We start from the raw sequence: 16,045 nt of genomic DNA, 5'->3' as shown, positions 1-16,045 counted from the left end.
TGTGTCTCCAGCCTCAGAGGGATGCCCGCACGGCGTGTCAGATTCGAAGGTCTGAATTAAACCGGGGCTGTGAACAACAGACAGGTGCCTCCAGGGCTGTCGCCCAGCGCAGGCAGGATGGGCTGCAGAAGGCCTGGACAGCCTCGGTTCCTCCCTCCTCCTAGCTTGGCTGTGTGCGAAAAGGCCTTGGCGGAGTATTTAGAGACCAAAAGACTGGCTTTCCCGAGGTTCTACTTTGTCTCCTCGGCTGACCTCCTGGACATCCTCTCCAATGGAAATGACCCTGTGGAGGTAGGTGGCCCCTGGTATTTTGAAGGATAGGACGCCCCGGCCCCCCGCCAGGTGGCCCCGTGCTCACCCCCAGATGAGCAGATGTCTGGCTAGCCCTGGCTGGTGGGAGGCGTGTGCATGGATGTCCCTGTACCACCTCCACAGGGTCATCCACGCCAGAAACCACCGGGGGTCCCGCCATGACAGAGAGCCTCCGTGCCTCGTTTTCCTCATCTGGAAAATGGGTTAGATGCCAGGGGCTTGGTGATGCACCCACAGATCCAGGGCCCCAGAAGCCAAGAGGAGGCTCTGCTGAAAAGAGAGAGGGGTTAACGAACTAGGCGAAGGGAAGACACTATTTTATTTGAATCATAAACTTGCAGGACGCACCAGGAGGGATGCACGGGGTGGCCCAGGGAAACAGGCCCAGGGCCTGGGACAGAAAGACCCTTAAAACCGCCCAAGGAAAAGCCAGCCGCACGCCCCCTCTGAGCCCGGGGTTACAGACCCGGCGCCCCCCCCCCCGCCCCTCCCCAGGTGAGCCGCCACCTGGCCAAGCTCTTCGACAGCTTGTGTAAACTCAAGTTTCGCCTGGACGAGGAGGAGAAGCCTCTCAAGTTCGGCCTGGGGATGTTCAGCAAGGAGGACGAGTATGTGGACTTCGACCAGGAGTGTGACCTCTCAGGGCAGGTGAGTGCCGGGGGCACGTCCAGGGTGATCGGACAGTGGGCGACCGCGCAGCGGCTGTCGGAGGAAGCCACTCGTGCTCTGGCGGGGGTGTCGCCGCGGCCGCCCCAGCCCATGACTGTCCCTCGATCCGACAAGCGCCTGGACAGCTTCCGTATAGAATTTCCAGCACAGCGTGACCCGCGCGGTCTGGGCCGAGTCTTGAGAAAAGCACGGAGAGAGAAGGAGGGGAGGGGCGGAGGCCGCTGCACCCTTGCCAAGGAACCACCGAGTTCTAACCCCTGTTCAGAATTACGGGCTTTATTTAGGGCTCTGACTTACCAGAGAGGTCTCCTCACCCCAAGCCGCCGCCCCTGTCCCTTCCCCAGCTGCCTGTGAGGCTGCCTCCTGCCGCCGACACCATCCCCGCGACACCTCTCCCCATCTCACCACCAACTCAGCAGCCAAATCGACTTTGACATTATCCTTTTATCCTTTAAAAAAAAAAAAGATTTTAACCTATTTATTCATGAGAGACACAGGCAGAGGGAGAAGCGGGTTCTCCGAGAGGACCCCAATGGGGGACTTGATCCCGGGACCCAGGATCAAGCGCTGAGCCACCCAGGTGCCCCGACGTTGACATTATCCTAAGCGACATGTAATTTGGAGAGAAGTCAGCTGGGGACAAAAGGAAAATCTCATGCAGAAAACTCGAGCTTCAGAAGCGTGGGCACCGAGAGCTCCGGGCTGGTTTGCTCTGCGTGGACGGGGCTGGTGGGCGCCGGGACGAGCCCCGTCATCGCCGTGTGTCGAGACCCGCTCCCCGCGCTTAGCTCCCTGCAGACGCCACCGCAGGCCACCGCACTGTGTTCGCAGCTGAAAAGAAAAACCAAGCCGGTTACCGTGCTTGGCTTGTCCCCCAACCGGTAGTGACTAGCTGAGGGTTCGTATTTTAAAATACAAAGGCGGCTGGTCTGCAAGTTCGTCCCCGCGTGACCGTCCCGGATGCTGACACCAGGCACCCGAGGAGCAGCCCAGAACCCGCCGGGGACTCGAGAGGACAGACGCCGCGTCTCCCAACGTCAGCAGCGCCTCAGGGGCTCCGACGTAGCCTGTCTTCTCTTCTAGAATTTTCTCTGGGTCCCCTCCCTTGTCCGCCTAGAACTATAGCGCTGCACACGTGAACGCCGGCGGGACAGGTCGTGAGGGCCACCGCCCGGCTGCCCAACCGCATTTTCCAGTGGGTGGCTCTTACTGCTCCACGAAAACCCTGACCCTTCGACCCCGGGGACGACAGCGAGGGCAAACGGCGGCGCTCGGGGCCGGTGGCGTCAGTGTGGCTCCCGTCCCCAGGTGGAAGTCTGGCTGAACCGCGTGCTGGACCGCATGTGCGCCACGCTGCGCCACGAGATTCCGGAAGCCGTCGTGACGTACGAGGAAAAGCCGAGGGAGCAGTGGATCTTCGATTACCCGGCGCAGGTGCGGGGCTGGGCGGGGGCGGCCGCGTCGGAGAGCAGCCACGCGCCGCCGGTGGGGACTGTCGCGTGGGAGGTGGCGCCTGTCTGTTTCAGGTCGCGCTCACGTGCACCCAGATCTGGTGGACCACGGAGGTGGGCCTGGCGTTCGCGAGGCTGGAGGAAGGCTATGAGAACGCCATCAAGGATTACAACAAGAAGCAGGTGCGCGGTGCGGCGCGTGTCGCGGGCTCGGCCCACAGAGGCCTCCTCTCTGCCGCTGGGCCTTGGGGTTGCGGCGCTTCCTGTCCGAGGGTCCAGAGCGGCCGGATCTTGGCAATCGCCCCCCCACCCCCCGCCCCCCGGGTGGTTCTGCCCGAAGGCAACCGCTCTGGAAATACTAAGGAAGGAAAAGTCACGCGTAATGCCACCACCCAGATACGACCACTGTCACACCGTCACGTAGGCTTCTAACCCGTGTGCATGTACCATTGACCCAAACGCAAATACAAACTACCCACGTGGCTTTCAAATCCCGTTTTGCTTCACACCCACCACCTTCCCGTGGTGGCAGCTTTTCCCACACGCTGTCGTCCCCACAGGCTCCCAGGTGTCCCATGGGGGCGGCTCGGCAGCTCACACCCCCCCCCGTTGGGGGATGCTGAGAACCTGTTGTGTGCCTCATTTTTGTAAACGAGAGGGTGAGGGTCTTCCTGCCCAGCCCTGAGCTTCCAGGGTCCCGCGTGGGGGTGGGGGCGGGGGCGGGGGCGGTGGGGGCGTGTCGCCTGCTGCACCTGACGTCCCAGCCAAGGTGCCGCTGCTCCTCAGATCAACCAGCTAAACGCGCTCATCACCCTGCTCATCGGAAACCTCAGTGCGGGCGACAGGATGAAGATCATGACCATCTGCACCATCGACGTGCACGCCCGGGACGTGGTCGCCAAAATGATCACGGCCAAGGCACGAGCCCCCGGGAAGGGCTGGGAACCGGGTCGGGATCTGGCGTTGGGGGGGACCCTAACCCGCGTGGGGGCCTCTCCCCTGGGAGGCGACTGAGTTCCTGGCGACAGCCATGGCCCCGGCCCTGGCCCCGGCCCTCTCCAAGACTCAGCCCTGGTGAGCAGGCAGGCGGGAGGGCGGATGAGGAGGGCTGCCCCGGGTCTGGCTCCCACGCTCCCGCCCCGCCCGCAGGTGGAGAGCGCGCAGGCCTTCACCTGGCAGTCCCAGCTCCGGCACCGCTGGGACGAAGAGAAGAGGCACTGCTTTGCCAACATCTGTGATGCCCAAATCCAGTACTCGTACGAGTACCTGGGCAACACGCCGCGGCTGGTCATCACGCCGCTCACAGACAGGCGAGGGCACGCGCCGGCCGCCTTGGCCAGGGGGGTCGGGAGGCCCGCGTCCAGACTCCCCCCTGCCCCTGCCAGGCACCCGGCCCCGGTGCCATGTTCTTGCGTCACCCCGACACTAGCGGTGTGGTCGTGGGGAGTTGCTCAGCCTCTCTGGGGGCCGGCGCCGCGGGGGTGCTGTCTCCTGAATCCACCTCACGTACTCCCGCAGCCCGCCCCCCCCGTGCCTCCCTGGCGCCCCGTGGGTGTGATGTCCACGCAGCGCGCGTGGAAGGGAAGGGGTGGCCGTGGGGTCCGCGCACACGGGATAATCAGAGGCCCCTCGCAGGTGCTACATAACCTTGACCCAGTCGCTGCACCTGATCATGGGGGGAGCCCCCGCTGGCCCTGCCGGGACGGGCAAGACGGAGACGACCAAGGATCTGGGCAGGGCCCTGGGCACCATGGTGTACGTCTTCAACTGCTCAGAGCAGATGGACTACAAGGTACGCCCCACCCGGGGGCAGGGGTGCTGTATGTGGCGTGTTCTAGACGCCTGGACACCAGGTGACCTGGGGCAGGAGGCATCAGTTTGCAGCCGGTGTCCGCCCTGGGGTCCGGCTGAGCGGCTATGTCCCTGCCAGCGGTCTGGGGCCCCCGGGAAGCTGGGGCCTCATGGACGTGACAATGTGTCTAGAAGCAGCTCCCAGGGTCCACGAACCCAGCCCCGAATGTCCTGTCCCGCCCTTGGAGGTAGCCTCCTCCCAGCGCCCGTTCCACACTCTCTCCAGGGACAGAGTGAGCACAAACACCTCTGTGGTGTCCGGTGTGGGGCTTCTGGGTGCAAGCGAGTCCAGGCAGGCTGCGGAGGGAGCCAGGGGACAGGCCAGGCCCCGGTGGCCCCTGGAGACCGTGCAGCGTGGTGTCACGGGGGCTCCTGGGGTCCACAGGGCAGCCTCCGTGGGAGGGCGGGGGGTGGGCCTGGGGTCAGGAACCCGGGCCTGCAGGAGGCCTCGCGTCCCCTCCCCGCCCTCATGTGAGCCCCATGGCCCAGGCCCCCTGAGGCTGAGGTGGGGCCAGCTGCCCCTCCTCCGGGTCAAGACCACAGACCACACCAGCCTCTGATGTTCAGAAAATCATCCCAGGAGGACTTTACCCACCTGGACTCCCCCATGGAGACGCTGGAGAATCCTCATCGCCCAGCTGAGGACTGGAGACCACACAAACGTCTAGAAGGAAATCTCACATGCACGCCCACCCCACCCCCATCTTAGAGAGAAGGCCCCTCCCTGCTTGCACGAGAAAAGTTCCTAATTTTACACAAATGCACTTGTCCGACCGTCCAGCTCGGGGGCCAGGGAGGCCCCCACCCAGAGGGGTCCCGGGGCAAGGCTGGGCTCCTCCTGGCAGCCAGCCCCCGGCGGCACGAACACCCCCCAGGGAGTGGGCGCCGGCCTGACCCTCGGTCAGCAGACCGTGAACTGTGACCCAGCCGAAGGGGCAGGTGGGGCTCCTGGCGGGACCCGGCCGGCCCTCCGAGCCCCTTCCTCCCATCTCACCCTTCCTAGTCCTGTGGAAACATCTACAAGGGCCTGGCTCAGACTGGAGCCTGGGGCTGCTTCGATGAGTTTAACCGAATCTCCGTGGAAGTCTTGTCGGTGATCGCCGTGCAGGTAGGGTCCCGTGGTCTGCGGTCCCCGGCGCGCCGTGCCGTGAGGGGTGGTGTGGCACAGACGTGAGAGCCCCACCCCAGCCCTGTCCTCGGGGGGCCCAGAGCTGGGCGGGCACGCAGGGGAATCGGATGCCGCAGCCTGGATGTCGCCGCTGCGGGCGCGGGACCGTTACTCCTCCTCGCAGGGCAAGGACGGAGATCCTTGCGACAGGTGTCGGCGAAGGATGCATGAGACAGCGGTGCTGGGAGGACAGGGAGGGAGGGGATATGCCCGTGGGCTTGGGGGACCTGGTCTCGGGTGGGGGACAGCCCGTGCCCCCTGCCGCAGGGGGGGATCCTGCTCACACGCAGACTTTGCGCCCAGGGCGGGCTTTAACCGTGGTCGTGGGGCGCCCTCCAGTGGTGGCCGCAGGCTGGCAGCGCCCAGCGGGAGCGGAGGATCCAGTTGGGCCAAGGAGCCCGAGATTCAGAATTCACCCAGTGCCCGAGTTCTTGAAGACGGTCGGACATACACATACGGGGGGCGGCTCGGGGGTGCTCCCCGCGGCCCTCCCGGTGCAGGAGCGGGACCCTCCCCGGCCTCCAGCTGGGTGATGGGGCTCATCTCACATGGTGTCCTGCAGGACCCCCCACAGCAGCATCCACAAAGCGGAGAATTACAGGAATTTGGGGCAGAGCAGTGGCCGTGGGGGTGGGTGGGGGGCAGGGGAAGTGGGCACGACAATGGAAGGGGACCTGAGGGGTCCTGGCAGTGACGGCAGCACCCCGGTCCCGCCCGTGAAACTGCATTGCAGTCGTGCAGGACGTTGCTCCCAGGGGACGCGGGCAGGGGGCACGCCAGGGGCCCAGGGGCCTCCCCTCGGTGACTGCCTAAAACTGCGCGCGAGTCAACCTTGTCTCAAGATTAAGTTTAATGGAAAAGAAAGAGGTGCCAGGCAGCCACACGCTCCACCACCAACGAAGGTCCGGCCTGCGGAAGCTGGTCATTCCCGCACTGACGCGTCTGTGTGCCCCCATTTAGGTGAAATGTGTCCAAGATGCAATTCGGGCCAAGAAAAAAACTTTCAGTTTCCTGGGAGAGATGATAAGTCTCATCCCCACCGTGGGGCTCTTCATCACCATGAACCCCGGGTACGCGGGGCGCACCGAGTTGCCCGAAAACCTAAAGGCCTTGTTCAGGTGTGTGGGCAGAGGGGAGGCTAAGCCTGAGCGAGCCGGGCGCCAGGGAGGAGGCCGGGGGGACACGAGGCTCCTGGGTCGGGGGGTTCCTGCCCCTGGGGGTGGAGGGCAGGGGGGCCCATCGGTGGAGAGTGAGCAGAGCAGGTGCAGGAGGGCAGAGGGCAAGGAGGAACAAAAGGAGGTGGAGAGGGCCCAGGGTGCTGGGGACCGGCCGGTGCCCCCAGAATGCGGGCGCCGTGGGCCTCCTGGCAGGGGAGGCGTGCACCCAGCTGAGGAGAGGCAGGATGGAGGGAGGGGGCGGGGGAAGCCCGAGACAGAGCCGCTGTCTCCCCCAGGCCCTGCGCCATGGTCGTCCCCGACTTTGAGCTCATATGCGAGATCATGCTGGTGGCCGAGGGCTTTCTGGAAGCCCGCCTGCTGGCCAGGAAGTTCATCACGCTCTATACCCTGTGCAAAGAGCTCCTGTCCAAGCAGGTGTGCGCCGAGGGCGGTGTCCGCACCTGCAGGGGGACGGGCGGGGGGGGTGCCCTCGGGGTGCGCGGCTGGGCCCCCACCTCCACCGCAGCCCGCGTGGGAAGGCCTCACGGCGCGCCCCCCCGCCCTCCCCAGGACCATTACGACTGGGGCCTGCGGGCCATCAAGTCCGTGCTGGTGGTGGCCGGCTCCCTGAAGAGAGGCGACCCCAGCCGCGCCGAGGACCAGGTGCTCATGAGGGCGCTCAGAGACTTCAACATCCCCAAGATCGTGACCGACGACCTGCCGGTGTTCATGGGGCTGATCGGGGACCTCTTCCCCGCCCTGGACGTGCCTCGGAAACGCGACCTGAACTTTGAAAAGGTAGGGCCAGCCGGGCCCTCGGTCGGGTGGGCACGTCCCCGGCGGGTGCAGCCCTGGGCCGGGAGGGCCGCGTCGGGCAGCCCCGAAGCCACGAAAGACCGACCCCTGGCCTGCACCTCTTTCGACGCTGGGGTGGGGGGCTCGGGGTCCCGGGGGCCGGGGGCCTTCGGCGAACCCATCCCCTGCACAGAGGCTCAGCAGCGTCACCGGCAGCATGGGGGACACGTCCACCCCAGAGGCCACCGCTCCCCCACCATGCCTCCCGTGAGCCCCCTCCCGGACACTGCCCGGCCCCGACACGTGTGCCCAGCACCCCCTCCCGTGTGCGCCCCCCCCCCAGATCATCAAGCAGAGCATCGTGGAGCTCAAGCTGCAGGCGGAAGACAGCTTTGTCCTGAAGGTCGTGCAGCTTGAGGAGCTGCTCCAAGTGCGGCACTCGGTGTTTGTCATCGGGAACGCGGGCAGTGGCAAGTCTCAGGCACGTCCCCTCTCGTCCACACCCCCATCCCTCTGAAGGCCCTGGAGACCACTAGAGACTTGTCCTCTGTCCCCTCCCTGCCCCCGGGGGTGGGGCGGCGGGTGGGGAGCAGCCAGCCCCGGGACCCTGGTCCCACTGATGAGGCCCTGCTCCTGGTTCTCCTCTCCTCCTGCTCCTCCCCCCTGGACACCAGCCCCCCCCCCTCGGCCCTGTGGCCGGCCCCGCCCCCCTCCTGTCCCCTCCTGTCCCCTGCCCCACCCCCACCCTCCTGGCCCCTCCTGGCCCCTGCCATTACCTGGGCGCGTGAGAAGCAGAGGCCATGGCCAGTCTTAGGGGTGCATCTCTACCGTCGGAAGATGCCCAGGCAGCCAGCGCCGAGTGGACGCCCGCAGGGTGGGCGCTGTGTGGGCGCCGGGCTGCGATCCAGAGCACCTCTGACGACTGGTACCGGGGGGCGCACAGCAAGTAGCTTTTCAACAGGCAGAGGCTAGGAACCCGGTCTTCCGAAGGACCGTGTAGCTGTGTATGTGTTCTCACGTCTGTACACGCATGTGTACGTGTGGAACGGCCTCAGTGTCCCTAGAAGTCCTCATCTGTGGGCGGAGGACAACATTCTCCCCAAGAGCCCGGCTTGCACCCGGCTCAGGAGACCAGGGTGGATTTGCCCTCATCTTACCCTGGTCCCGGGCACGCGCACTCCGTGTCCACACACAGGAGCGTCGGGGTGCGTCGCCCCCAGGGCACCTGACGCGTTAGAGTTTGGGGAACGCAGACGCCCCTGCATGTCACCAAAGCAGAAGGGACCGCGGCAGGAATTCTGCTCGCGGGTCGTGAGAGGCCTTGGGCGCTCAGGCGGATGGTGCCCTGGGGGGGTGCGGGAGCGGGCCCCGGGCCCCGCGTGAACGGCGACCCCCTCCAGGTCCTCAAGTCTCTCAACAAGACCTATCAGAACATGAAGAGGAAGCCGGTGGCCGTGGACCTGGACCCCAAGGCCGTCACCTGCGATGAGCTCTTTGGCATTATCAACCCGGCCACCAGGGAGTGGAAAGACGGTAACGGGGCTGCGGCGGGGCAGGCTGCGCGGAGGAGGCTCACGCCGGCCCTGCTCACACCGGCCCCCTAGCTCACACCGGCCCCGTTCACACCAGCCCTGCTCACACCAGCCCTGCTCACTCGCACCAGCCCTGCTCACACCATCCCTGTCACCCACAGGCCTCTTCTCCACCATAATGCGGGACCTGGCCAACATCACTCATGATGGGCCCAAGTGGATTGTCCTGGATGGGGACATAGACCCTATGTGGATTGAATCTCTGAACACCGTCATGGATGACAACAAGGTTCGAGGGCTCCTGGATTCCAGAGCTAACCCCCGAAGCCATAGTGATGGCCCAGCGTAGGGCAGGGGGCTCATGGGAAGCGCTGCACGTCCCCACCTGCTGCACACACAGACAGGACCTGCCCCAGACTGGGACTTGAAGAGTGACGGACTGTCTGGAACTCTGCATCAAAAGCTATGAACAAGGGAAAGTCCCCCGTCACGAGATGTGTGCATCATATGACACGGGGCCTCACGCACCCCATCTCAGATATTTTTGGGCGGCAGCGTGGGTGAAGAGTGCAGATATGGAAAACATCCTTGCCTGATTGGCATGTGACATGACGTGGCAGGACATCTAATATCTGGGAAGGCAGAAACAGCCCTCAGAATTAACTAGAAGCTTCTTGAGAAAATGATTCTCACTTAGATGGAAGCGGGAATTCCCAGGGAGGGGCAGGATCGTGGTCTTAAAAGCAAAGTGAATATCACAGTGACGGCCTACACGGCGCGCACATGTGGGAGCCTCTTGTGCTGGCCGGGGGTGGGTGGGGGCGGACGTGGGCTGGGCGCTGGCTGGTGGCGGGCACAGGTGCACAGGTCCCGGTCTTCCTCCTCCTTATTCGGAGCCGCATAGACCCACAGGCCTGCCTCCTCCCTCCTAGGTCCTCACGCTGGCCAGCAATGAGCGCATCCCCCTAAACCGCACCATGAGGCTGGTGTTCGAGATCAGCCACCTGAGGACAGCCACCCCGGCCACCGTCTCCAGGGCCGGCATTCTTTACATCAACCCTGCGGATCTAGGGTGGAACCCGTGAGTCGGGTTCCAAACTGGCAGAGACAGACGAGGCTGGGGGTGGTCCAGAGCTGCCTGCGCGGGCACGTAGTCATTGATTCGGTGCACACTGCGGGCAGGGCTTTGCCCACGCACCGGGTCGGGGCAGCGGAAGCATGAGACAGCGCCGTGTAACTGTGTGCCGTGATGCACGGTGACTCCCACGTGGCACCACGCACCGGGAACCCTGAGGCCAAGACAGGAAGTCATCCCAAGAGGGGTGAAGTCGGGCTGATGCCTGGTGGGAGGCGGTTTTCCAGGAAGACAAAAAGTCCAGGGAGCATGTCAGGCGAGGACCAGTCTTGCCAGGGCACGGGTGGGGCGAGAGCCGGAGGTTCAGGGGTCTGGGCGCTGGTCGGGTCTCTGTGGATGGAGCATGAAGCCTGAGGATGCTCTTGGCAGGTAGGGGCTGGTGTGGACCGGGCTGCGGGGCCCGCACAGGGGCCCCTCCTGGCGTGAAGAGTAGAGCTGCCCAAGGCGCTGGACGATGTGCGGCCACGGGGGACAGCGGGGAAGGGAGGATGTGAGGAACAGAAGACTTGGCATTGATTCTGGGGGCCCAAGACCCACAATCAAAGTGTTGGCAGGGCTGGTTCCTCCCAGAGGCCCCGAGGGAGAATGCGTCCCAGGCCTCTGTCCCGGCTTCTGGTGGCTCCGGGCCATCCTTGGCGTCCCTTGGCTTCTGGATGCCTCACCCGATCACTGCAGCCATCTCTGTTCTCTCGAGGTCTTTCCTCAGTCCCCCCTTCTTTTTTTTTAAGATTTTATTTATTCATAAGAGACACAGAGAGAGAGGCAGAGACACAGGCAGAGGGAGAAGCAAACTCCTCGCAGGGAGCCCGGTGTGGGACTCGATCCCGGGACTCCAGGATCATGCCCTGAGCTAAAGGCAGATGCTCAACCGCTGAGCCACCCAGGTGCCCCTCAGTACGCCCTTCTTGTAGGGACAGTCATCCTGATGCAGGATGATCTCATTTTGAGATCCTTACCTTGACTACATCTGTCTGCGAAGACACTGTCCCAACTAAGGTCACACGTACAGGTCCCGGTGGACATGTCTTGCAGGCGCCAGCATCCTGCCCACTATACCACATGTGAGAGTTTGCAGGGCGGGCAGGCGAGGCAGGAGCTGCTGACACAGGGCAATGGGAACAAGGAGCAATTGTGGGGGGTTCAGGGGGCAGGAGTGGGGTGGGAAGGAGAGCCTGGAGGCAGGCTCTACACCGGCCACGGTCCTTGGGGCCCCAATTCTTGGGGCCCTGGTTCTTGGGGCCCTGGAGGAAGGACCAAGAGAGAGAGCCACCGTTTGGGGACGAGGAGGGGAGAAGTGGAGAGGGTAGGGGACCAGCACAGGGGCCCCCCGGGAGAAAGGCAGCCCTCCCACAGGGGCAGCAGTGACTCAAGGCCGGGAGACGGCCGAGCACACCCCAGAGCTGGAAGTGAAGCAAGGCTGCCTCTGGGGGCCGGGCAGGAGCCAGGCCGGCTCGTCCTCTGTCCTCTGAGTGTGCGTCTCGCTGGGCTTGCACTTCCCATCAAAGGCAGCGTGCGCAGCTGCAGGAGCTGGATGACTCCAACCACGGCAGAATTTTTAATTTGACATAAACAGCCTCAGAATAGAGGGCAGGTACCGGCGTCTGTGTATAGGTTCGCAACCCGGGCTGCGTTCGGAGAGCCTGCCGTATTCGGGGTGCAGCACACGGACTGCGGAGAGGACCGTGCTGTCCTCGTGGATGGTCCGGGGCGCGGGGGCAGAGGCGTCAGCTCTCCATTCCCTGTGCTGATCAGAGCCGCCAGGGCGGGAGCTCAGAGAGGCTGGTCCTCGGGGCTGGGATGGGGACGGGAGCTACCCCCGTGCTTCTGCTTGGGGGGGGGGGGTGTCCCGGAACTGGCACTCTGGCTGGCTGGCCTGCGAGGGAGCCACACACTATTTGTGCTTTTAGCAGGCACTTAGCACTCAGGGTGGGCCCAGCTCCCTCCTGCGGGCTTTAAAAACATCAGCCCAGGGCAGCCCGGGTGGCTCAGTGGTTTAGCACCTGCCTTCTGCCCAGGGTGTGATCCTAGAGTCCTGAGATCGAGTCCCACATGGGGCTCCCTGCATGGAGCCTGCTTCTCCCTCTGCCTGTGTCTCTACCTCTCTCTCTCTCTCTGTCTCTCATGAATAAATAAATGAAATTTTTAAAAATCAGCCCAGGTGGTCCTTGGATATGGGAGTCGTTGTCACTCCCACTTAGAGAGGGCGTGTTAAGTGATTTGGCCACGCGAGAGCCGTGCCCACCCGAATGGTGGGCAGCCCACTGCAGAGGCAGGTGGGCGCCTGGCAGCTCCAGCATGGCTCCTCAAGGACTGCCTGTCGCATTAGTTTGGGCTCTTCCATGGAATGTGACAAATTCAACTCAAAGTAAAACTTAAGAAGAAAAGAAAAGTGAGTTGACTCAATTCACAGAGACTGCTTCAGGCCTGGCTGGGTCTAGGATTCAGATGATATCATGAGAGGTCCCTGTTCCTTTCCCTTTCTCTGCCTCCTCTTGTCCTCCTAGCCCCTCTCTCCTCCTCCCACCCAGATGATGTCATGAGATCTTTCTCTTGCCCCGTATCCAGCTCTGCTGCCCTCAGTATTGGCTTCATTTGGGGCAGCAAAGGTGGTTTCCCGTTGTTCTAAGCTTAGGGCACCCCTGTAGCTAGAATGCCAGAGAAAGAGCCCGCCCCCAGGGCCCTGGCACCCTCGTCAGTCTCGTAGGTCTGCATCCGGCCCCATCACCGGGCGGGAGCGCCGGAATCAGACACACCAGGGCTGTTCCCCGGGGGAGGGATGCTGGGCAGACCCACCACCCCGAGCCTCCCCGCCTTCCCCAGGGTGGTGAGCAGCTGGATTGAGCGGCGCAAGGTGCAGTCTGAAAAGGCCAACCTGATGATCCTCTTCGACAAGTACCTGCCCACGTGCCTGGACAAGTTGCGCTTTGGGTTTAAGAAGATCACGCCCATACCGGAGATCACGATCACCCAGATGATCCTGTACCTGCTCGAGTGCCTCCTCACGGAGAGGAACGCGCCGCCCGACTCCCCCAAGGAGCTGTACGAGCTCTACTTCGTGTTCGCCTGCTTCTGGGCCTTCGGGGGAGCCCTGTTCCAGGACCAGGTGCGCGGCCGGCCGCCGGGGAGCCCGCTGCCACGGGAGGGCTCGGGTGTCCCTCGCCGCGACCTCGCGACGACGTTTGTGTTCTCCCAACAGCTCGTGGACTATCGAGTCGAGTTCAGCAAGTGGTGGATCAATGAATTTAAAACGATCAAGTTCCCGTCGCAGGGAACCATCTTTGATTACTACATAGACCCCGACACGAAGAAGTTCCTGCCGTGGACGGAAAAAGTGCCGGCCTTCGCGCTGGACCCTGACATCCCGCTGCAGGTACCTGCGCGGGGGCGACGGTTTACGGACAAGTCGGGAGCGGGACTCAGCGTCCCCGCTCGGGCCTCCCGACGGACGGCCAGGGGCCCACAGCTGCCCACAGTAGGACAAGGGACCAGACTGCCCCGGCGAGCACGTCGGCGGGAAGCTGGAATGAGAGGCTCCTCCTTCGCTTCCAGGCCTCGCTGGTGCACACGACAGAGACCATCCGAATCCGCTACTTCATGGACCTGCTCATGGAGAAGTCGTGGCCGGTGATGCTGGTGGGGAATGCGGGCACCGGCAAGTCCGTGCTGATGGGAGACAAGCTGGAGAGCCTGAGCACCGACGACTACCTGGTGCAGGCCGTGCCCTTCAACTTCTACACGACCTCAGCCATGCTGCAGGGTGGGGCCAGGGCCGGGAGCAGGGGTGGGGCGGGGGGCAGGCTGGGGTGCAGGGGGGGCTGTGGCCGGGAGCAGGGGTGCAGGGTGAGGAGCAGGCTGGGTTCAGGGGTGTAGGCTGAGGAGCAGGCTAGGGTGCAGGGAGGAGCAGGCTGGGATGTAGGATGAGGCCAGGGCCAGGAACATGGGTGCAGGGTAGAGGGCAGGCTGGGGTACAGGGTGGGGCCAGGGCCAGGAGCTGGGATGCAGGCTGGGGCCCTGGCCAGGAGCAGGGGTGGGGCGGGGGCAGGCTGGGGTGCAGAGAGCTGCTGGGGCCAGGTGCAGGGGTGCAGGGTGAGGTCAAGGACCAGGGTGGGTCCTTAGGGCCCAGCATAGACACCTCTAATCGTGCTCACCCCACATGGCCACCCCCCCACATTCCCCATTATCCCTTTCCACCAAAGACCCAGGGACTGGCCAGGATCCTCCTCACCTGCCACACCCCTGCACTGGCCTTTTGCCACAAGTAGGAGGATGGGAGTAGTAGCCAGGACCCCTGTTCCCAGAGTTCCTGGGCACACCCCCTGGGGAGCTGCACCCTGGCCAATCTGAGGGGGCCCTGAGCTTGTCCGCTGCCCTCGGCGCAGACCCTCCATGCCCCATGGCTCACTCCGTTGCTCCTGGGGGTGATGGGGTCAAAGCCCCACCAGCCCCGGTGCCCCATCCAGGGCCCCTCCCTCGGCCACTGCATCTGGTGCTGGGGACCCTGGGCCCCACAGGACCTCCCACCAGAGTGGAGCCGACATGGCCACAGCCAAGCGGCTCCTTCCTCTAGGGGTTCTTGAGAAGCCGCTGGAGAAGAAATCCGGGAGGAACTACGGTCCACCAGGCACCAGGAAGCTGATCTACTTCATCGACGACATGAACATGCCCGAGGTGGACAAGTACGGGACCGTGGCCCCCCACACGCTCATCCGGCAGCACATGGACCACGGACACTGGTAAGTGGGCGGGGTGGGGGCCACAGGGACGGTGCAGGACCGCCAGGGTGAGGGCGTTTCACTGAGGTCTAGGCCCTGTCCTGGCAGCCGTGGCCAAGTGCTCCCATGCAGGGAGGTCACACAGGTCCCTCTCCCATTGGGGTCCATCTGCCAGGGGAGACAGAGGTGCTGCAGAGGCAGGAGGAGCTCTGAGGGAACCCCCCCCCCACTGTGGTCCCAGAGGAGTCCACGGCCTGGGGCAGAGACATGCCCCAGGGGGAGGCCGCCCAGCAACTGAAAGCTAGAAGCGGGGTCAGGACAGGTCGTGGACAGACCCTGGAGGAACAGCAGCCTGCGCAGAGCAAATGGCACGTGCAAAGGGCCTGGGGGGGAGGAAACGTGGCCCGTGGAGGACCCCGTGTGGCTGTGGAGTGAGAGCCAGAGGGAGAGGATGCGCAGGGCAGCTGCAGCCAGACCCCAAAACCCATGCTGGCCAGAGAAGCCCTGTCCCATGGGCAGCAGGAAGCCGAGGGTGGCACGTTTACGTCTGCGATTTGGAAAGATCAGGAAGCATGAAGTACAGTTAACATAAGTGTGTCTTTTTTTTTTTAAAGGGCTTATTATTTGTTTGAGATAGAGACAGAAAGCACAAGTGGGGGGAGGAACAGAGGCAGAGGGAGAAGAAGCAGACTCCCCACGGAGCAGGGAGCCCTATGTGGGACTCGATCCCAGGACTCTGAGATCACCACCTGAGCTGAAGGCAGACGCTTTACCAACTGAGCCCCCCAAGTGCCCCCAAAATAAGTGTGTCTTGACACAAGGGTCCTGTAATGAGCTGGAACGTGGCTCAGGCCAAACCTTGGGGTTTTGAGACCAAAGGAAGCCAAGAACTCCCGTCAGAAATCATCGGGCGCTGGAGGCAAGAACCAGAGGCACGGAGGGGTGAACAGGGGGCAGAGCCGGACATCGGGCGCACGCGCGAGTGTCCCCGCCTCGTCCCCACGCCGCGCTGGCCTGCGGAGCTCCGGGCCATAGGGAGCCAGGAAGGTCAGCAGTGAAGCAACGGCCTGTTCGGCGGGAACGGGGTGCCAGGACGCTCCCTGGGGGGCATACGGAGCCAGGCCAAGGGGCCGGCCCTAAGCAGGCCAGGAGCGGCGTGGGGCGCTCACCCTCCCCGAGGGTCATGGCCTGCGAGGCTGGGGCCCAACCCTGGCTCGCACCGGCCCACAAGCCGCCCCACGCGCGAGCACGGCCCAGAGCCAG

General features: G+C 64.0%; 1 protein-coding gene across 1 annotated transcript in view; it reads left to right on the top strand.

The window, feature by feature from the left end:
- The window catches only part of DNAH17 (dynein axonemal heavy chain 17), a 95,255-nt gene that overhangs the window by 42,641 nt on the left and 36,569 nt on the right, over positions 1–16,045 (top strand). Inside the window, exons 29-47 of the mRNA XM_055333969.1 lie at positions 165–291; positions 808–960; positions 2,290–2,415; positions 2,508–2,615; positions 3,219–3,350; positions 3,582–3,742; positions 4,068–4,224; positions 5,287–5,391; positions 6,412–6,569; positions 6,905–7,043; positions 7,179–7,406; positions 7,747–7,884; positions 8,804–8,936; positions 9,097–9,224; positions 9,868–10,016; positions 12,891–13,173; positions 13,267–13,440; positions 13,620–13,827; positions 14,638–14,803. Of these exons, the coding sequence (XP_055189944.1) occupies positions 165–291; positions 808–960; positions 2,290–2,415; positions 2,508–2,615; positions 3,219–3,350; positions 3,582–3,742; positions 4,068–4,224; positions 5,287–5,391; positions 6,412–6,569; positions 6,905–7,043; positions 7,179–7,406; positions 7,747–7,884; positions 8,804–8,936; positions 9,097–9,224; positions 9,868–10,016; positions 12,891–13,173; positions 13,267–13,440; positions 13,620–13,827; positions 14,638–14,803 (2,973 nt within the window). The remainder of the gene's footprint in view (positions 1–164; positions 292–807; positions 961–2,289; positions 2,416–2,507; positions 2,616–3,218; positions 3,351–3,581; positions 3,743–4,067; positions 4,225–5,286; positions 5,392–6,411; positions 6,570–6,904; positions 7,044–7,178; positions 7,407–7,746; positions 7,885–8,803; positions 8,937–9,096; positions 9,225–9,867; positions 10,017–12,890; positions 13,174–13,266; positions 13,441–13,619; positions 13,828–14,637; positions 14,804–16,045) is intronic.

Source organism: Nyctereutes procyonoides, unplaced genomic scaffold (genome assembly GCF_905146905.1).
Source record: "Nyctereutes procyonoides isolate TBG_1078 unplaced genomic scaffold, NYPRO_anot_genome, whole genome shotgun sequence".
Classification (NCBI taxonomy): domain Eukaryota; kingdom Metazoa; phylum Chordata; class Mammalia; order Carnivora; family Canidae; genus Nyctereutes; species Nyctereutes procyonoides.
This window is presented reverse-complemented; position numbering and strand designations above follow the sequence as displayed.